The sequence below is a fragment of the Mytilinidion resinicola genome (genome assembly GCF_010093595.1).
Source record: "Mytilinidion resinicola strain CBS 304.34 unplaced genomic scaffold BDZ99scaffold_4, whole genome shotgun sequence".
NCBI classification, from domain to species: Eukaryota; Fungi; Ascomycota; class Dothideomycetes; order Mytilinidiales; family Mytilinidiaceae; genus Mytilinidion; species Mytilinidion resinicola.
This window is the reverse complement of record NW_022985440.1, coordinates 340,040-359,997: the sequence shown is the minus strand read 5'-3', so window position 1 is coordinate 359,997 and position 19,958 is coordinate 340,040. Positions and strand designations below refer to the sequence as shown.

Below are 19,958 nucleotides of genomic sequence, written 5' to 3'. Positions count from 1 at the left end.
GAGCTTTCAGAACATCTAAAATAAAAACATCCCGTTTCTCTCAAACCCCGGCCATATCTCAACTACCCCTCTCCCTCTCCCTAGTCCCCCAAATCGCCACCACCTATATCTATACCACTCCCATTACTACCATCTAACCCCCGCAAGCCCTCCAACGCCTAGCCCTCCTAAATACCTGGTTCCCACACTGCATCCCCCCGGAACCCGCATCCTCAAGATCGGCTACGGCCAAGGCGATACTACCGCCACGCTAGCCCATATTGTTAGGTCTACAGGCTATATTACAGCACTCAACCCAGCCTCACTAGACTACGGCGCGCCATTCACACTCGGCCAAGTCCAATGCCACATCTCTAGGAGCAAGTATAGCGTGCGTATTACGTGAGTGCAGCTAGATCTGGTCGATTATTTAGAAAAGCTGGAACAGCAGAAGGGAGAGGGGGAGCAGGAGGACCTGTAGGAGTTTAATACAGTTATGCTGGCGCATCCAATCTAGTAGATGGCGGGCCAAAACATCTTGGGCGAGAGTTTTAAGCAGTTAAAGGGGAGGGCGAAGAGGGCGGGCGTGCGGAATAGAGTCTTCAGGTGTTGCTCCTAGCGCAAGCTGCCGCATATCTTTACAGCGCTGGCACGGGCGGCTTTAGAGGCGCAGAGAGAAGTTTTAGAGGAAAATGTGCAAAGTCCGCCGGGGGCGATTTATAAGGTTGCGGAGGCAAATAGGTAGAGCACTGGGGGAGAGAGTATAATAACGCTTGTGGAGGGGCTAGAGCATAGGGAATAGGAGGTTAGGACAGTAAAGGGCTGAAGGTTTTCTGCTTAATGTAAAGAGGAAGGTTAGAGATAAAAGGGTAAGGGAAGTAGTGTTGGGTTTAAGGGCGACAATAATAGGGACGTTGCGGGTGGTATTAGATGGAGGAGTTAGGAGTATGGGTCCCGAAGACTGTGGATTCAATGTGTTGCCTCCGAAAGGCATTTACGACCGCAATGCTCATTCTACACCCTCTCCCGACGCTATTAACATCGCAGCAGCATGCTAGCATTGTGTTAATAGCGTCGGGAGAGGGTGTAGAATGAGCATTGCGGTCGTAAATGCCTTTCGGAGGCAACACATTGAATCCACAGTCTTCGGAACCCTGCCTGGCGCGGTAAGGTAGGGCGTAGTTTGAACAATAAGGTTTCTCGGATGTGCGTTTTTTTTCTTTTTTCTTGAAAACGCCTAGGCGTAACCTGCGCCCAGGGGCGCTGCCACAGTAGGCGAAGTTAGTCGTGTCATTAAGGCAACAAGGCAGCCACGGCAGAACCATCAAAGCACAGCTGATTTCATCAAGATAAGTCGTGAAACTAAAGAAAATAGCCTGCACCAAGAGTATCCGCTACTTTTCTTGAGGGTTCATTTACTCGTTGTGGTGTTCTGGGGGGTGGTGAAGTCCTGATTTAGTCTTGGCAATGACACGACTAACTTCGCCCACTGTGCTGCTACTGATACCGTGCGCGATCTCGATGCCACTGAGGCTGAGGTTCAGCCTCGAAGGCGAGGAATAGATAAGCCTAGCCAACACTGTCGATTATCTCCATCTCCTTTAAAGCAAGCATTATAGTTAAAACTATACAAGACGAGGGCGCGGATTATCGGTCATAAGTAATACATCAACATCCATGAAGAAATTGTTGCCCCCGAGAGATACTCAGAGTCTTCAAGGAAATGCCAGGAGTCCGGACGCGAAGCTGATCCGCCATGGCCAACAACCGCGTGAGGCCTCTTCCATCCAGTCTCCATTGTCTCCATTGAGAGCAATCGATCCATTCGATGCTCGAACGAGTGTAATTGCAAGGACGTTCTCATTGACCTCCCGCCGCTCCGTGCGCAAAGCTCGCTCCGCTTTCACCTCCAAGTCTCGAACACCGGCTAAGTTTCAGTACGCACCACTACCTACTCCAACGTCAATCCGACTTCTAGAAGTCGTTGAACCACTATCACCCGACGATATTCGCTGCTCTCTAGTTGTCAGAGATGTAAAGAAAGAGCCGTGGTACAACTGTCTCTCGTATACTTGGGGCAATCCTTTTCCAGTTGAGGCGAAGCGTTCGGAGGAGGAAAGCATTAACTGGAAGGCGCGAAATTGTTCAATAACATGCAACAACAGAATACTGCAAGTCACAAGAAGTCTGAGAGATGCACTGTGGGAACTTTCTCAAGGGCCCCAAAGCGGAAAACTCCACCGGATTTGGGTTGATGCCGTTTGTATCGACCAAGAAAACATTCCTGAACGTAATGCGCAAATTCTGCTTATGTGTGACATCTACAGGCTATCACAATCAGTCGTTGTGTGGCTAGGCCCTAAGACTCACTATTTGGGACTAGCCATTCAGGTTATGGAAAGACTCGCATCGTTATCCCCAGAGAAATTTGACAAAGCACGTGCATTTCACCCCAATCAGGACGCGCCGTACAAAGTATTGGGTATCCAGAAGATATTTCCAATAGAGTGGCAGGCTTGGGTCGAATTTTTTGCGCGGTCATGGTTTGGGAGAGCTTGGGTCTTTCAAGAGGCCGTGGTCGCCCGGGATCTCCTGGTGATATGTGGATCGACGGAGATCTCCTGGGACCTTATTGCACATACATCCTGGTTCCTGAATGTTAGTCAATGGGACACAAAGATTGGAGATGAAGAAGAGGGCTATCGAAACATTATCTATACCTCCAGGTACATTTCAAGGAGTCGACAGACGATACAAATGTCAGGAGACAAACGTTTCCTGAGCGATGGTCCCACTTACGACTTCCTTTTGGAGCGAGGTCGATCTCACTTCCAGGCGTCAGATCCTAGAGACATGATATATGCTGTTCTCGGCTGCGGCTTCCCAGGACTTCGACGTTATATTGTTCCAGACTACCAAAAATCAGTAGCAGACGTCTATACCGAGGCCACGTGGGCGTTGATACGCTGCAGTCACGACCTTGGATTCTTAACCGGCGTGGAGGATGCTTCAAAGCGAAGAATCTCAACACTACCTTCATGGGTACCGGACTACAGCGTTTCCCCATACCCAATTCCTCTACAAGGACTGTATCAAGATGGTGGTAAAGGCACGTACTATGCTGCCGCCGGCCGTCCTCGCATTGTTACTATCAAAAGCCAACCAGGGAAAATTCTCAGGCTTTCAGGGTTGCGCTTTGATCAGGTTGTCGACGTTGGGGAGAGTTACGAGGAGCTATTCACGTCTCTTACGCACACCACCTGGGCAGAGAAAATCATAAGTCAGCTGGACTATCGTTTCATTACTGGAGAAAGTAATATCGAAGCACTCTGGAGAACCTTGGTCGGAAATACAGAAGAGGGCAACTTTCCAGCTCCTCCTACTCTAGGGCTATGCTTCCGTTCTTGGGTTACATGGAAAGTGGCTTCGTTGGTTTACAAAGCCAGCTCTGGGGGATGTGCAAAAGCTATCGAATTAGAACATTATGAAGCTGCCTTCAAGAGTTTGAGCATCTCGGACAGCTTGAGCAAAACAGATGAGAAAGGGTTGATTCCAGAAGCCGAAGAGATCCAGTCCTGCGCAGCGTCTCTCGAAACGTTTCGACGAGATCCTAGCTCCACACCCACTGTACTCTACCGTGCTACACTGTTTGACGACGAGGCTAGCATTGTTTTTTCTGAGCGCCGTTTACTGAGAACGAAGAAACGATACCTTGGCTTAGGGCCGATGAGTATCAGGATCGGCGATGTAATATGGATTATTCCCGGCGCAAACGCTCCCGTTATATTGCGTAAAGTTTCTACTCACACCTATCGTCTTGTAGGAGAAACTTACATTCATGGTATCATGCGTGGTGAGGCATTGAGAAACAAGTTCGAACCATGGAACCGATCAAGATCGTGTGACATATATTCTGGCTAGGGCATTGAAGGATCGCTAATATCCTCTCTAATTCTCTTATTCTTGAGGTCTTAAGTGTAGTTTTGTAAACATAATCTTGGCTACTTCATTTTTTCATTTCAAATCAGGCTTATGTTTACGCGGTAAATAACGTACCGGGAGGGTTCATCTAAGGTGATAAGTAGAGTTCGTCTTTGTATCAAAGAAAACTTGACATACATGTAGAAAAGCAACTACAATGCGGAGACGCTGCCTCTACTAAGTGTAGGAAATCTCTCCCGGTGGCTTCAAAACATATACTCCAGGCATACCTAACGTAAACTCATTATGGTCTGAGCTCTCGACATACACCCACAGTGTACTTATTTCTCACTAACTAGGAATTCTCATCAGCTCTTTTCCCTATCCAGCAATACTCTCTTTCCTATTCTATCTCTCTCCTTCATCTCAACGGAATTTAGACAAATCAGATTAAACAAACTCCGCAACCTAAATATCCTGCCTGGCGCGTTAAGGTATTATCTTGAGAACTTAGTCCTTGTAACTTCCAAGATGTTGCAAGGTGTGAAAATGCTAGTATTACTTATTCTCGATCCTACACGGCGCGGACCATCTCGAGCTGCTTATAGAAGATTATACTTGCCAGTGATTCGAATATAGCAGAGCAGATACTAAGCGCAGATCCCTTTCAACATAGAAACGTGCTCGTTTTTCTTCAGCTTATTCTGCAGTGCTTTGATCGTTATATCATCCCAATGTGCACACTTTATACCTCCCTCTATGACGGGACCTTCCTCATCGTCATCATCTTCTCCAGCCTCACTCATTTTCATTACATCCGCCGCCACCTTATCCATCCACCTTCACTTGCTGTTGCGCCTTGTACACTGCTAGCCTGTACATAGCTCCAAGTCCCTTGGCTTATTAGGGATTTGCCTCTCGATCACGTTACACGATTACAACCAATTCCAGCTTCAGGACCTCTGTTGTGCTCTTTCCTCTTACAAAGAGCCACGTATTACAAGCACTAGAAGAAAACAGCACCAGAAACTAAGCAGCGAAGGCGTAGAGACGACCGAAGCTTAGGGTGAGGGATTGTGCGTAGCACGACGATGCGCGGGGTCTTGGTTACATAAGCAATATGCTCGCAGTGCTCTCAACGGCTGCTAATCACGCAGACCCCCCTCCGGTGTCTCTAGGAGGCCGCCTTTAGGCGAACAAGGGTTCTAACTCCCCCTCAGTCTCAGCTCAAGATCCGCTCACCCCAGCTTAGCCACAGCTCAGGCTGGAGCATAAGCAGCTCAGTTCTCTAAACGGGAAAGGAAAGGGCTTGTGTGCACGTTGTGGTGTTGTACTAGCTGTTATTGATTCTAAGCTCCAGTAGATGCAATTCAGGATGGGATATCGAATCCAGCATCCGCCCTCCTCGCTAACAAATGCTGCTAAAAGAACAAAAAATGCAACTAAGAACCCTCCAAAGCGCCAGATAAATGCTATCCCAAACACCCTTTTTATGCATGACCGTAATGACAAAAGAAAAAAAAAACCAAGACAAGAAACGCCTGTGAAGCTGGGCCAGCAGCTCCGATGCACACCCCTCTATCGCGCCAGTATCGCGCTGATTACAACCAAACCCCCTTCCTTTTTCTTGCCTTTTTCCAATCTCCTATACACCCCAAAGTCGTCGTGGGCAATCTCTACCCCCTCGACCGCGCCCTCTTCCCCCTCCCACACTCCTTGCGACTCAGCGGCTCCTCAGGCATCACCCACCCCCTCACGCGCTTCGCCTCGCGCTTCTCCGACAGATTCGGCTTGGGCACCCACGCGTCCTTCTCCAGGCAGTTCTGGCGGCTCAGCGCCGCCGGCCCGCCGACGTCCATGCGCCAGCTGCCCGACATGCCGGGCAGCGGGTTCTCCTTAGCCAGCATGTGCAGGTACCACAGCGCCAGCCCGGCCGTCATCTGCAGCGCGCCCGAGTCCGGGTGGGCGCCGTGCGTGCTGAGGCGGATGGGCGCGCTGAGCTCCAGGTAGCCGAAGATGGGCACGGCGGCGTTGGCGTTGACGGTGGTCGGGTCGGGCGTCGTCGCCGACGACGGCCCGCCGCAGCGCACGACGAGTAGCTCGATTTCAGTCAGGATGAAGCCGTAGCGGCAGCCGTGCTCGCGCATGACGCGGTGCAGGTGCGCGAGCCCTTGCAGGTAGTAGACCTGCTTGTTGGGCGCCTCGGAGCGCATGCCCGTGTTCCACTGGTCGTAGGCCTTGACGAGGCCTACGACGCGCCCGCGACCGTCGCCGAAGATAGTCTTTTCGTAGTCGGATTGGTAGTTGGAGATGAACTCGGGCTGTTGGCGCGAGCCGGGCGGGGAGGGCGTCGCGCGCATCATCATGTGCGTGTTGCCTTGGGAGACTTTGAGCGCGGCGTTGACTTTGGCGGCGTAGTGGTCGCGGCAGAGGTCGTGGAGCTGGGACTCGGTTTCGGGTTGCATGTTGGGGCGGGCGGGAGTGGGAAGGGCGGTTGAGGGGACGTCGATGGTGAGGAGGGAGAGGAAGCCCGGGACGGCGCTGATGGTGTCGATGTTGAAGTCGGTCCAGCTGCGGAGGTTGCGGATGTCCCACCAGAAGTGGGTATGGATGCCGCGAGGGGCGCTAGCGATGCGACGGACGAGAGCCGGAGAAGGGTTGGATCCGGTCAGATACTCGAGAAGGGTGGTCGTCTGTGTAGGCTGGGTGAACATCTCGTACTGGAGTTCAGCCGCAAGCGGGTACTGAACAGCAGGTGCAGGAGAAAAGTCGGTAACTGAATACTCTGACGATATAGTCCGCGACATATGAGACACTTCATGAGCCTCCGACGGGTATGTGGTTGGGAGCGCAGTGACGAGATTCAATGCTGGTGGTGCGGCGCTGGAAGCAGTCACGTAGCTGGGCATCTGACGGTAGGTAGGATATCCAAAGCGCCCAATAACAGACTCATCGACGCTTCCAGAGGAGCTAGAACGAACATGGCCGCGAATAGCGGATGCAGAGTGGGACCGTCCATGGCCGACCATGGAGGGACGACGCGAGGAGGAAGGGGTGAAGGTAATAGGGGAATTAAGGGCTGAGTGAAAGGCAACGTCATAAGGAGAGGCCACTGTAGAGGCAGGAGAGTCAAGGCCGCCGTCGTTAGGAGGGCTAGTTGCGCGACGTATTAAAGATTGTGGGCGCGAATATGGGTTGAAGGTTGAGGCGTATCCAATGCTAGTGTTAGACGTCGTCCGGCGATGTCTGACTGGACCACCAGTGGGCTCGGTGATTTGGTCTTGCGGTCTGACCTTGGGTAGGAGGAGAGGGCCATGCTGTCTGATGGGGGAGCGCGGCGGAGTAGTGGAAGAGGTGTTGACAGAGTCAGGTGACGAGTCGTGGGACACGTAGGTGCCATCTGAAGAGTTGCGGCTTTGAGCACTGTCCGGGATGTAGGCAAAAGTCGCCGAGGGCGGCGTGGTTTGACGAGAGTACATTGTGATGGGATTGCTACCAGACTAATTGAACCATGAGAAAGGGTACACGGTCGAAGTGAGCCAAGGACTTACGCAACGGTGAAGTGCGGCGTTTGAGTTTGAGGATTAGGAATATGGATTAAGTGGAGGCCGGCTCCGAGTGGACAAGACAAGAGTGGAAATGGAAATGGAAAGACAAATGAGACTCGTTGTCTCGTAAGGCAGACTCGCAAGATAAGTGATGGGGGGAAAGGCAGAGAGTGCGGCGAGGCTCTGTACTTATCCCCGGGGAAATGAAGACCTGGCAGCCAAAGAATCACGACGAGCAGGCGTTCGAGGCTAGCGGCAAAACACGCTGAAACAGCAGCACGAACGGCGGCCCGACAGGCCCCAAGGCGACTATCACGACAGATCGGAGGCAGCGCGTGGTGCCATCCCCAGATCGGGCGTGAAACGGAGCTCCCCCGAGGACGAACAGCCGGGTTTGGGCTAGCATTGAGCGGGCCCGGGCCTGAAACGACAGCTATTCTTGCACACATGCGCTTAAGCCGTTGCGGAGGTGGCCAGAAAGCATCGTGAGTGGCTGTATGGGGGGAGGTCAGTCGGGGGGAGGTCAGTCGGGGGGAGGATCCGGGTGCCAAGGTCTGGCGATGCGCTCTTGCAGGCGGCTGGCAAGATGAAACGGCGTCGCGAGGCGCCATGAAGTGCTCGCCCGCGGAGGTCATATTTTTGGCCTCGCGGGAGAAGCAGAGCGGTAGTTTCACGGGCGGGCAGCGACTCAGCGTCGTGGAGTTGAGGTTTGGCGGTTAGGTGTGGCGGTATGCAATTGGACGGGTGAACCGACTCTCCCGCGCTGTGTGGCCAGCGCTGGGCCGATCCGTCTCGGCAACAAGGAGCAGGCCTCGCTGTGGGCCTGCCGAAGCTTGACGGGAACAAGCTGCAGGAAGCGTGCAGAACGACTGAGGAGTCATCGACTGCCGTGGTCGTCATTGGGCCGAAAACCACACTGTTTCGAAACACCTGCATCTCTCGGCCAGCTTGCAACGGTGACTCACAACGGCCTTCACGACTATAACACGTCCTGAGGGAGCACCGTCTTTTGACCGCTACAACGCGTGAGCCGACGCGTCGCTCGCTGGAGCTTTCGGGGTCTCGCCGCTGCCCACCTTGCAACACCCTCAGCATTCGGCGCCGGGCCTCACGCGCTGCGTCGCCTTGAGAACCCGGGCTCGTGTCCTCCCGAGTCTCCGCATGCGATTCTCGTCGTGGCAGCTCCGGGCGCGCGCTGCGATTGGGCCTCCCACACTCTGGGCCCAGCGGCTACTGCACTCTGGCTCTGACATTGCACCCGTTGACGCTGTGGGAGGGCTGTCGTTGGGATTTGCTCGCTGCTAAAAACAGCGCTTGAGCCTCACGATGCCCCCGACGTGGGCCATTTAGCGCCCGCACCCGTACCAAACAAAAATGGTTCCAAATATACCTCTGACTAGCCACGCGCCCGTCCCTTAATGCCACTAATCGGGCCTTGTAAAGTCCCCTAATTCCCGAATTCTCCGCGAGAGCCCCTAATATGCCTGGAAACGGCTGTCGTCGCCGCCCGTGCTTCACCTCCCTCTCAGGCCTCATCCTCGCTCCAGCTGAGTTACAATGCCATTTCACTCTCACGACTCCTCCCCCTGGCATACGCACCCGCCGACGAAGAGGAGCTGACTGACGTCGACGTTGTGCCCATTTCTTTTACCGCTGGTGCAAATGAGGCTCCACCTGGTCCGCCCACCACTGCTTCCAGTCGACCACTTTGCGCTGCTTGCGGGCGTCTTCTGCCGCAAAGACGACCGCGTGACTGAGGAATGCCTCATCGAGGTCGCACCCTAGATACGTCCTCTGCGCCTCCGCTGCTGGCATGCCCTGGTTGTTGACCGCGTCCACTGCCAGGACGAACTGTCTTGCCAGTCCCTCGTCTCCGCCGCCATGTCCACCGCCAGTTTGCTTTGGGCTGTAGACCTTTGTCTTGCCCGTCTTGAAGTTGTGCACTTTGATGACTGAGCTGTCGTACTCGATCTCGCCTTTGGTGCCGTAAATTCTGCCACGGCGCTCACAGATCTTTTCTGTGAACGCAACCATGTGGAACTGTGCTGTCTTCGCTCCTCGCCCCTTCAAGCTACTCTTTCCGTTCTCGTCTGGCGCAGGGTCGTCGTCCCAGGTAATGGTCACGCACTGGTCGTCGCAGACATCGTTGTCAGACTCCCAAACGCAGCGGCCGAACCAAGGTCGTTTCTCAACCTCCGCGACCGGCGTGTCCGCTGTGTAGTCCTCGCTTAGATTTTCCAAGAGCTTGTCGGTGGCCGGCTTCAGTCCAGACGCCTTGTAGATGTCTTCGATCTGGGGATTGACAATCTTGACCGGCCAATCGGTGTTACCATGGCGTAGTTGCTTCTCGAGATAGATGTTCTTAGCACTGTACTCACAGTCCCCCTCAATCGGGCACTTCAGACAGTTCGTAGCATCGCCCGCCGCCTCAGGCTTCCGTGACTTGTTGAAGAACTTCCGCGATCCCGTTGACGTGATGAATGACGGTAGATGTGGCGCTCGCATGCTGCTAGGCGGTGGTGAGCAGAGCATCCACATGATGAAGTCGAGATCATGGCAGGACTTTGTGAGCAGCGACGGTGCTGTCGTAGACTCCTTGCGCCAATTGCCCCTGAAGGACGTCAACACTCGTTTCTCTTCACTCCAACTCAAGAATAGACATCGACCATAGCCGTAAAAGAAAGAGAACCCACCTCACATAACTATGCGAAAAATGCCACCACCCCACCGGTTCCACATGCTCCATACTCAACACCTCCCCCACAACCTCCTCCTCTAACATCAACCGCCTCAGCAGCATATTATGCGGCGAATACCTCAACACATGACAGATCCCAAACACCTTCTTCCCATCTCCCCCCGCCTTCCCCCACCCCTCCTTCAACGCATTCACAATCCCCACACACCCCGCCAACCCCGTCCCCAGCGGCTTCTCGCACAGCACATGCACCCCGACCCCGCTCACCCCCTCCACCACCTCTGTGTGCAGCTCGTCTAGCACGCACACCAGCACCGCATCTACGCCCGGCTCCACGCTCTCCCCGGCGCACTCCCGCGCGCGCCGCGCCCGCTCGTACGCGACCCAGTCCCGCCAGTCGGCGAACTCGTGCGCCGGCAGCGGGTTGCCGTCGGGGGTAGGGTGGTTGGCGCCGGCGCCCCAGATGTAGCGGGCGCCGAGGGTGGCGCGCGCGTGCGGCAGCGGGTCGGCGACGCAGGCGATGATGGTGTTGGTGCTGTGGGTGAGGGCGGCGGCGTAGGCGTGGCCGCGGGAGCCGGCGCCGATGATGAGGAGGCGGGGTGGGGAGGGGAAGGTGAGTTTCTGGGGGATGATGTCTTTTTGGGGGACGTCTTTCTGGGGGACGGGAGGGGGCTGTGAGGGGGTGGGGGAGGTCGAGGTCGAGGTCGAGGAGTCGTGCTTGAAGAACTTGCGCATTTTGGATGATGGGATGATGTGGATGATTGAAGGGGGATTGGAGTTGAAGGGGGCTTGAAATTTAGGAGGTCCTGAACACTGATGACTGCGATGCGTTGGTTATCGGGTTGTCTGGAGGGGTATGGGAAGAGGTGACGTTGAAGCGGACCTGCTTAGAAGTTCGTTTAGGCAGAACAATGAACGTTCTTAAGCTTCGAAGCTGCCTGGAGCTGAACGTTTAAAAACACGGCTAGTCTTGTATCTGCTCTACTGATCGGCCAGACGAAGCGGGGGATGTGCGGCGATGGGATTGTGGAGTGTAACATCACGATAACATTTTACCCAGGTTGCATCGCTTGATTCGTCGATCGTCCTCCCCACAGTACCAGCAGATCTGGAATCAGATAGCTGGATACGAGATGAAGGCAGATACATGTTAGTATGGAAAAATTCGCCAATGAGAAAGCGAGAGTTTCTCAGCAGAAGCTGCAGCAAATCAGGGCTCTGCTTTTACTGAGCAAGTCGAAGATTTGGCTGCACGTGATTCTCCTGGTGTTGTGCTCTTGGGGTTCCATCTTTAACTCGTTCATTTTTTCATGACTTAGCTGATCTATCTGCAGCCTTCATTATAGAACGGGCCACTGGCTAACAATATTATGGAGGTCTAGGTAATCTCTTGGCCCGTCGTGGCGCAACGCTCGGACTGAGGATCTTGGAACACCTCCTGAGTTTGTCGTAAACAGCAGGCGAACTTCTTTGCAGTTCTCATCATTTCAAACTTTCCATTGGTTGTATCCTTATCGATAATGTATAGCGAAATGCGACAGGCCAAGGGATATCACCGTTGTGATTTAAGGTGTCATCAGTAACGGCCTCTTTAATGCAACCAGACCAATAAAGACTGGTATTATCTAGCCTACCCAAAAACCCCCAAATCAGCCAGATGTAACCCATGAGTCCTGCCAAAGCGAATTCCAAAATGTATATGTCTAAAACGGAAGCGTCATGGCACCACTCCATTATTTCCATGCGTAAACCTTAATTTCGACCTCGCAGTAAGATCCTCCGTTGGAACAAGCGCATAAAGAATAGTATGCGCAATATTAGCCATACTTAAAAGAGAAGAGGAGGAAGAGAAAGAGGAAAGGGATGTAGAATTTAAGAGAGATATACGTGTAAAATTTGTAAGATGGAATAGAGATGACATATAATAGTAGCATGGTTAGTAGTATAGTAGACAGAAAAGAAGACATCATGCGGCGAATCAATGAGAAGGCGCAGCTTAACACAGGAGGCGGATGGGGGTTACGGCAGGTAGTAGCCTAGCTAGATCAAAGACGTGTGTCCATGGCCTCTCTCATCGCGAGGACTCTGAGCAGCGGAGAGGTATGAGCAATTAGCCCGGCAACTACCGGAACATAAGTTTAAGTCTCATCCAAAGAACAGAAAATGTCAAGTACTCCAACTGATGTCAGAACGAGGTCAGCAAAATAATGTCCTAGAAAGATATGCCATCATTGATCGCGAAATAACGCTCTATATGCTATCTTCAATGTCCCACGCAAATGCCTCATAAAACATACCTATCCGTCAATCATGAATCTAGCGTTGCGTCCTCATCAATCCATCCCCCTCAAACAGCCTCCCCCTTCATCACCATCCCCTCCCTCATCCAATGCCCAAACCCCTCAATACTCTTCGAAATCTTAACCCAAAACTTAATGTTCTGCGCCCTCACAATCGGACACTGCGCGCCTACACTCTCCACCTTAACCACGCCCGTCCGTGCGACCCTAATCCGCCTCGCCTCCTCCGCCCACAGCATATCCGCCTGCGTGCTCAACCCCCAGTCCTCGCGCCGAATCTGCGCCAGCAGCGCAAACTCCTCGGCCGTCGCCGGCGCAATCAGGTCCCACGCCGAGGGGTAGCTCGGCTGGTCCGCCGTCTCGACCGCGAGCGTGAAGTGCGTGAGGTTGAGCATCGGCTCCTGCGCGGGGCTCCCGTCATCGCGAACGCTCGCGTCGTTGGGGTTTGTGAGCGCCGTCAAGCACGCGCACGCGGCGCGCCAGTCATCCTCCCGGCTGCTGCTGACGAAGGGCAGCGCCTGCTTTGTAATGGAGAGCTTGCGCACGGCGCGCTTGCCGAGGGGACTGAGGTCGCGGAAGAAGGGGCTGATGGCGTCGATGTTGGCGCCGAAGGAGAGGGTGTAGGTCGTGTGCAGGACCGTGGCGGCTTCGTTGTAGATTTGGCGGTTGAGGGGGAGGAGGGAGGGGAGCGTTTCGCGGAGGTGGGCGGCGGATTGGGGAGGTTTGATGGTCCAGGTGGTCGGGAGGGAGGAGATGGGGAGGAAGCCGCGGCGAGGGGGGTGCGTGTGGTATATTGTTCGGAGGGGGGCTATGGGAGCTGCGGTGGTGCTGGGGTTAATGGTTGCGACGCAGAGGGTGTATGGGTCGTCGTCTTCGAGCGCCTTTGTGGAATTGGGGAGGATGAGCAGCTCATAGATCATGAGCCGGATCTCCGCGGGGAGACGCAGGAAGGGTGAGGGTGTTGAGCTCGCCATGTTGGTGAGGATGATGGCTTCAAACTGATAAATTCTAAGCTTCGTCGATATAGACTCTCTGAGAGGTAATTGATGATGTTGAGGACCGAATTGTTCTATTCGCCGTCGAATTGGCCGCGTGAAAGACGTTCCAAATGGAGGTTTCTTTGTGTTTGAAAGAACCTCGCTGTAATCTCAACAAAACAAAGAGCGGTGACGATTGAAGGACCCAGGGACCGAATCGGGTAAACAGTGATTCTCCGATTAGTCGTGACGCCTAACACATGATGGACCGTTAGATATCGTATCAGGATGTATCTGAAGTGGTAGTTGTGAATTAGGTTGTAAAACAGGAAGCTTGTAAGACGATAGGATACCCTACGCTCCTCGCGACGTCTGACTGGACTTTATATTTACCATCAAGGTACCAAGGTACCCTGATGACCGCTATCGTCAGGGAAAAGCACGGCACGCCGGTACACGCCGGCAGCATGCACTCCGCGGCATCTCACGCGCTGGAACCTTGGCACGCTTGGGAACATATCGGCGCTTTGCCCCATGCTGCTAGAGGTTGCTGAAGCGGCCGATCTCGGGATTGCGTTGGAACGTCAAGTGGCAGACGAACACCAGCTGAGGTAGCCTGGAAAGCTCTCTATCAGGCTAGCCAGATTGTCGGCTTACAATTGTTCAGCAAGGTACTGGAGAACCTCAAGCACTGCTAGGTAATATGTACCTTTGGCTAGAAGGCCGTAGACTAAAATTCTTGTCTTGGATTTGAGAACTGCCACTATATGATCAAGGGAACCTGACGTAGCCCTGTCGCCGCTTTCTCTCCATCAAAATGGGTTCTTCGGAGCAGGCTCGGCAATAGCGGTGAGGGTGTGCTTTACTTGACGTGTTGCATTGTGGAAATGAGTGAGTACAGTCATGGCCGGGTAGATAGCAGATGATTAGGGCGCCTGAGCTGACTGAGAGGTTGGAGACGTAAGTCCTCGGTGTCTGATTACTATTGTGAGATTCTGTTTTGACGATGAATGTGACAACGAGATGAATGCACTAATAAGCAGATAGGCCCCCAAAAGTGGAGATTCATCTCGCTCATGTACAGTACTGCACAGTAGGCCATAAGTCTGGGCACACGGATTTATCATTGCTTGACTTTAATTTTGCTCATTAGACACCACTGTGAGGAGCAAGCCAGCTAGTACGCAGCCACTCAGTTAAGGGGCAGTCTAATTTGCACTACTTGAAACTTGACATCGCACCTAGGTTTTTAAAGTTCTATGGGGGCACCCCAAGCAGCGGTAAACCCGTGTGCAAAGACTTATGACCTGTCACTGTAGTGCTATTATATACAAGTTCTCTCCAACATCCTCCCTCAATGAACTCTCCGCGATCACTCGAAGAAATAAATCCAATAGTCTATTCCCAAATCATGACAACAGGTTCAGCTCAGGGTAGTCCGGAACTTTCCATCCAGCCTTACTTGTATCCTCAGGAAACACCCTATGCATCATCTCATTGATCTTGAACGTAGACAGAGCCCACATGCTGTTGCGGAAAATCCAGACCCCTAGCCGGGAGGATGGTAGAAACATCCCAACCAGCCCAGTAGGCAAATGCTGGCATTCGTCAATGAGAGGCCGCGCGACCTTATCGTATGCCTGCAGCGCCCTAGGCACATCGTTACCATGTCTTGCCAGTTCCCCCGCGAGTAAGTACGCCCCAACGATCGAGAGCGTAGTCCCCAGTCCCGTGAAAGGACTCGGACAGTATCCCGCATCTCCAAGGAGCGCGACGCGGCCCTTATACACCTCCTTCATCTTCACCTGCGCTATTTCGTGCGTGTAGAAATCATCGCAGGTATCCAGGCCGCTCACAAACCTGTCAGCCTGCCATCCGGCGTCTTTGAAAGTTTCTGCCCAGACCTCTTTCTGCTTCTCGATTGGCTCTTTGTTCATCTTCTTCAGCCTCTCAGTGCTTGTAGCGTTCATGTTGAAGAGGTACACCTGCGTCATCGGCCGGTCACCCATTCGTGTTAATATGCACCTACGTCCTGGGGCAGTATAGAGATTCGCGAGCCCTCCTTCGCCCTCGAGCCGTGGGACGCTGTAGTAGGCCGTGTGGATACCGAGAGATTTGAACGCTTCATCACTGGCCTCCTGGCCGAAGGCTTGGCGTCTTGTCCGCGACGTCTGCCCGTCTGCGCCGACGACGAGGTCGTAACGCTTCTCCTGTCCGTCCGAGAAAGTGACATCAACGCCGTCGTTGTCTTGTTTGAAATCCATGACAGTCTTCCCGAACTCATACGTCAATCCGCCCGCTTGCCCTAGCTCTTTCGCTTTCACTCCCTGGGCGAGACTGGCATCGTAAAGCACCTGCACCAGATCACCCCGCATGATCTCATACTCACTGGTCAGCCCGACAGTGCCTTTAGCGGCGTCGACGATGCCGAAGTGCGCGATTGGCTTTCCGTTTGGGTCGACCATGGCGAGGCCGGTTTCGGCAACGAGGGATTTCTTGATATTGTCCATGAGGCCCATTTTCCTCAGCACGGGGAGACCTTCGGCTTTGAGGTCGATCTGTTGGCCTGCCATGCGGAGCGAAGGAGAGCGTTCTATGATGGTGATGGTGTGGCGAGGATCGGCGCTCTGGAGGAAGTATGCGAGGGCAGGCCCTGCGACACCGGCGCCGATGACGAGGATGTTGAGAGGGTTCGCGAGGGAGGACGAGGGTCTGAGGGCCGGGAGAGACATTGCGGTCTTGGGTGATTACAGGGTGCTTCGAAGAGGTAGTGCTTGGGTGGAATGGTGTATGGAATCGACTAGGCAGAATAAAGTAGTGATAACGCACACCGTTGATAGGTGTCAAGAATGTGACTTGGGGGAGACAGAAGTACAATAGGATCTGCGCGTAGGGCAAATATATCTATAACGGGCTATTGACGCTGAATTGCGGAGATATGAGCGCTGAATTGCGGGGATACACGATGATTTATACGAACAAGAATACGAGTAAGCGCAGTACAAGGCCGCACACGGATTTATCGTTCATATCCGCACGCAAACACGACTTAACGTCTGGGAACCGGAAATCGTAGTGTCTGAAGGAGCTTGCATAGGGCGACAAGACAAGGATACGCTCTCCGGTTTTGTGATCCGTCCAATTAGCAAAGGAACTCACCCTTGCTACTCCCTCGCGAGCGTGCCCCTTTGGGGCCATTCTATGAGACTTTACAGTATGAAACGCGGATTTCAGCTTTTCAGTGCGCGTATGGCGGAGACCGGTCGGTAGAAGCGGAGGGGGGGGCGGAGAAGAGGAGCGGAGCACCGCAGAATCGGAGCTGCGATGCCGACGTGAGCCTCAGGCATCAAATCGCAACCTTTAAGGAGACGAGTCCCCAGAAATGAACGAACGCCTCATTTTGAGGGTCTCCATCTCGCAAACGCCTGGGTTGTTCTGCAGGCCAGGGTTAAACGGACAAACCATGCAGCATTCGTAGCTGCTCAGCAATGGCATCATCAGCCACGTCTCGCCGCCCATGAAGCATGAAAGCCACGCAAAACTTCCCAAGCCAAGTCTCCTGTGCCATGGCGAGCCTGGCGATTCTGACGTTGCTTTCTGTTTGAAACTTGGTCGTCGTCATCCGTATGCTTGGAGTCATTCTTCTGATTATAAAGTCGTCTAGCAATCCCTCTTCTTCCATGAGAACCATGAATAGCAGGTTGTAGATTAGCCTAGAAGAGATAGGAATGCTGAAGTCCTCGGCAGCTTGCTTCAATTCAGAGTTGAAGATGATTGGGGAGGCAGAAGTCTGTCTCTGTCCATTGAAGTCGTGGCCAAGCGTAAGGTACTGTAAGCCTCTAATGAGGGTTCGGCGCATGTCGCTAAGTTGTTGGAAGGGGGTGCCAGGTAGACAGGCTTTGCAATGGCATATGAAGCGCAGTTCTCGATGGCGCTCATCTCTGGTCTTGCAGTGGAAAGCCGTAGGGTAACAGAAAGTAATCTCCTCGCCGGCGTCAATGGTTCGGGTCGCAAACCTGGAAATGGACTGCCCACCGGTCGCCGGAATCTTGGAGTTGGGTATACACGAGTGGTCGAAACGTGACTGAAGCAGGAATATACCACGCGTTGGAGGGTGCGCGGATATTGAGAAGGAGTTTTCAGCGAAGGCGTCGATTATACGTAAGAAAGGCCTGGAATCGTTGTCGCGGAGGCACAGAAATTGTTTTTTTTCTTTGGGCTGCAACTGGTGAAAGGCTGTCCAGATGTCCTGCTCTGTAATTTCGTCATGGGCTTTTTGGATAACGAAGAGCGGCTTCTCCCTCAAGATCAGGGTTCCTCGCTCGATTCGTCTGGTGGCAAAAGCACCCCATCCTTTTCCTTTCGAGGGACCTAATGCGAAGGGCGCGTCGCCCGGCACTTCGAGGCAACGATAGGCTATAGGGGTATTCTAAGTCCGACGCACTGTTAAGCAATAGGCCGACTTACAATGATCTTGAGACATCGCTGTTTACCGCTGCGGAACGTCTTCGCAGTGCCCGCAGTCTCATGTATGAAGGGATCCTTTGATGTGTTCCGGATAATTGTAGACAGCATTTGGGTGGCATGAGATTCGACAAGGAATCTTGCTATATGTCGGAAACTGAGGAGTAAAAATGCTTGTTTCATTCTAGCAACACTAGACCCCCACCTGCCCCACGGTGTTGGGATGACGGATCCGAGACTCAAGCGTGTTGGTTGAAGATGTCTACTCTGATTTTGTAGAAGCCTCGGGCGGTGCCATATCATAATACTGTACGACCTGATTTATGGAAAATGTTGGAAGCCACAAGACAGCAAACCACGAATCGGCTAAAACAACTCTATCTGCACAAGGCTGGACAGCGCCATGGTTATGGACTTCAGCCTCAGCCTTTCTTAGAACTTCTTCCATCCTCTCTCTTGTGAGAAGAAGCAACTCGTAGGCTTCTACAACTCCAGTACCTCACCGAAAAAATATTGCATGCCGATCCACACTCCAAAATGAGCCGACTTCCACTCACATATTTCTCCGGCATGTCAGCCTCGTCAGCCTACCAGTCTAACGACTTTCCAGACGAGCCACCACCAGCTTACGACTCCTCTTACCGGAACACGACGAACCCTTTCCGGAACGAGTTCACTACTTACCAGAGCGAGTTCACTCCGGACGATTTCGCTGCCTACCAAGATGGCTTCGACTACGAAATCGAAGGCCCGCCGTTCACGTGTGGCATCTGCATGGACGACAAACCACGATCTGACTCCTACGTTTTCGACTGCGAGTCAAGCCACACCTTCTGCCGTGACTGCTCTCGCGAGGTCGTGCGAGGCGACATCGAAGGCAACAAAGTCCCCAGATGCCCTGGTGAACGTTGCAAGCACGAGCTCAGCGAGCAGGAAATGAAGCAGCTTCTTCCTGAGCAACTCGAGAAATACAGCACTATGCTGCTCAACCGCCTCGTTTCCCAAGGCCCGTTCCTCGTCTGTAAATGCAAACATGTCATGGCGGCGCATTCAGCAGGCGAGCAGGAGCGCGTCGAATGCCCAAAGTGTCGCTACACGTTCTGCTCGCTCTGCAACGAGGACTACCACTACCGCTGCACTTGCCAGGAGCTCAAGCAGTACCGCAATATCTGGACGGCGTGGCTGCGCAAGGGGAGGAACGACTACCAGTCGACCGTCGCGCAACAGGAACGGCGGCAGAAGCAGCAGTACGAGAAGCAGACGAAGGAGTTCGTCGCCGCGCAGAAGAAGCACGAGGAAGATCGCGCTGCGGCCTTACGAGCGTTCGAGACGCTCCAGCAGGACGAACAGTACAAAGCCCGCAGCGCTCGCATGTGCCCGCACTGTGGCCGTGTGGTCGAGAAGATCACGGGCTGCGACACCATGACGTGTGGGCAGGACGCGCATGGTGGAAACGTCCAGAGTGGATGTGGGAGGGGTTTCACCTGGACCAGTGCACCGATGTATCGGGCCGCTGCGGTCAACACGCCAACGATTGAGGCTTTCGTGGCCCAAGCGCCGCAGCAGGCGGGCACGCAAGGGTTTCGGCATGAGTATGCTCGATGCGATAACTGTGGCTCAGAGGAGATCGTCGGGCTTAAGTTTGAGTGCCTCAATTGTCCTGCGTATGACTTGTGCGGGAAGTGCGAGAGGAATGGGACCAGGCATGATCAGAGGCATGTCTTTAGGATTTGGAAGAACGATAGGGATAATGGGCTTCAGTAGGGATACTCTCGAGGGGTGGAGCGATTTTCTTCCTAGTGTTTGTAGTTCTATGGGCCATTCTGATGGTTTCGATGGCGTTTGCTGCTTGGAGAAATGGAAGTGGAAGGGAAAATATGAGAGCTTTGAGCCTGTGTCATGCAATCCCTACATCGATCATTTCATGACTCATGAGCTTAAGGTGGCGCCTACATATCGACTTCAATTTCTAGCAGGCAGCAACATCAAATCACAAACTGTAACGTAGGTGATGGGGTTATTACGCACGAGGTAGTTATTACGTTGGTCTAAGCTTCACACGTATTCCGAA

General features: G+C 53.4%; 7 protein-coding genes across 7 annotated transcripts; 2 read left to right on the top strand and 5 right to left on the bottom strand.

Annotated features, from left to right (window-relative positions):
• The first annotated feature begins 1,301 nt into the window (after positions 1 to 1,301).
• Positions 1,302 to 4,225, top strand: BDZ99DRAFT_553725 (uncharacterized protein). The gene has a single exon (XM_033727101.1). The coding sequence runs from the start codon at positions 1,657 to 1,659 to the stop codon at positions 3,898 to 3,900; it is 2,244 nt and encodes a 747-aa protein (XP_033580739.1). The 5' UTR covers positions 1,302 to 1,656; the 3' UTR covers positions 3,901 to 4,225.
• A 999-nt stretch (positions 4,226 to 5,224) lies between these two features.
• Positions 5,225 to 7,379, bottom strand: BDZ99DRAFT_506675 (uncharacterized protein; the record flags this gene model as incomplete). Its single annotated transcript, XM_033724191.1, has 1 exon — positions 5,225 to 7,379. The coding sequence occupies one exon, from the start codon at positions 7,377 to 7,379 to the stop codon at positions 5,577 to 5,579; it is 1,803 nt and encodes a 600-aa protein (XP_033580738.1). The 3' UTR covers positions 5,225 to 5,576.
• A 1,400-nt stretch (positions 7,380 to 8,779) lies between these two features.
• On the bottom strand, positions 8,780 to 11,295 carry BDZ99DRAFT_506674 (streptomycin biosynthesis protein StrI; the record flags this gene model as incomplete). The annotated part of the gene is made up of 3 exons (XM_033724190.1): positions 8,780 to 10,059; positions 10,142 to 10,767; positions 11,203 to 11,295. The coding sequence occupies 3 exons, from the start codon at positions 11,293 to 11,295 to the stop codon at positions 9,096 to 9,098; spliced, it is 1,683 nt and encodes a 560-aa protein (XP_033580737.1). The 3' UTR covers positions 8,780 to 9,095.
• A 976-nt stretch (positions 11,296 to 12,271) lies between these two features.
• On the bottom strand, positions 12,272 to 13,791 carry BDZ99DRAFT_459526 (uncharacterized protein). The gene has a single exon (XM_033719184.1). The coding sequence runs from the start codon at positions 13,418 to 13,420 to the stop codon at positions 12,494 to 12,496; it is 927 nt and encodes a 308-aa protein (XP_033580736.1). The 5' UTR covers positions 13,421 to 13,791; the 3' UTR covers positions 12,272 to 12,493.
• Positions 13,792 to 14,694: 903 nt separating this feature from the next.
• BDZ99DRAFT_224345 (FAD/NAD(P)-binding domain-containing protein) lies at positions 14,695 to 16,274 on the bottom strand. The gene has a single exon (XM_033713459.1). It carries the CDS (start codon positions 16,153 to 16,155, stop codon positions 14,833 to 14,835), a length of 1,323 nt encoding a protein of 440 aa, XP_033580735.1. The 5' UTR covers positions 16,156 to 16,274; the 3' UTR covers positions 14,695 to 14,832.
• Positions 16,275 to 16,871: 597 nt separating this feature from the next.
• Positions 16,872 to 17,906, bottom strand: BDZ99DRAFT_516418 (SET domain-containing protein; the record flags this gene model as incomplete). The annotated part of the gene is made up of 2 exons (XM_033725071.1): positions 16,872 to 17,839; positions 17,891 to 17,906. 2 exons carry the CDS (start codon positions 17,904 to 17,906, stop codon positions 16,872 to 16,874), a joined length of 984 nt encoding a protein of 327 aa, XP_033580734.1.
• Positions 17,907 to 18,259: 353 nt separating this feature from the next.
• On the top strand, positions 18,260 to 19,919 carry BDZ99DRAFT_459524 (uncharacterized protein). The gene has a single exon (XM_033719183.1). It carries the CDS (start codon positions 18,425 to 18,427, stop codon positions 19,649 to 19,651), a length of 1,227 nt encoding a protein of 408 aa, XP_033580733.1. The 5' UTR covers positions 18,260 to 18,424; the 3' UTR covers positions 19,652 to 19,919.
• The last annotated feature ends 39 nt before the right edge of the window (positions 19,920 to 19,958 follow it).

What these genes read in the sequence shown, in the direction of transcription:
- BDZ99DRAFT_553725 (XM_033727101.1), top strand. Translation starts at nt 1,657, where the DNA reads ATGAAGAAATTGTTGCCCCCGAGAGATACTCAGAGTCTTCAAGGAAAT.
- BDZ99DRAFT_459526 (XM_033719184.1), bottom strand. Translation starts at nt 13,420, where the DNA reads ATGGCGAGCTCAACACCCTCACCCTTCCTGCGTCTCCCCGCGGAGATC.
- BDZ99DRAFT_224345 (XM_033713459.1), bottom strand. Translation starts at nt 16,155, where the DNA reads ATGTCTCTCCCGGCCCTCAGACCCTCGTCCTCCCTCGCGAACCCTCTC.
- BDZ99DRAFT_459524 (XM_033719183.1), top strand. Translation starts at nt 18,425, where the DNA reads ATGAGCCGACTTCCACTCACATATTTCTCCGGCATGTCAGCCTCGTCA.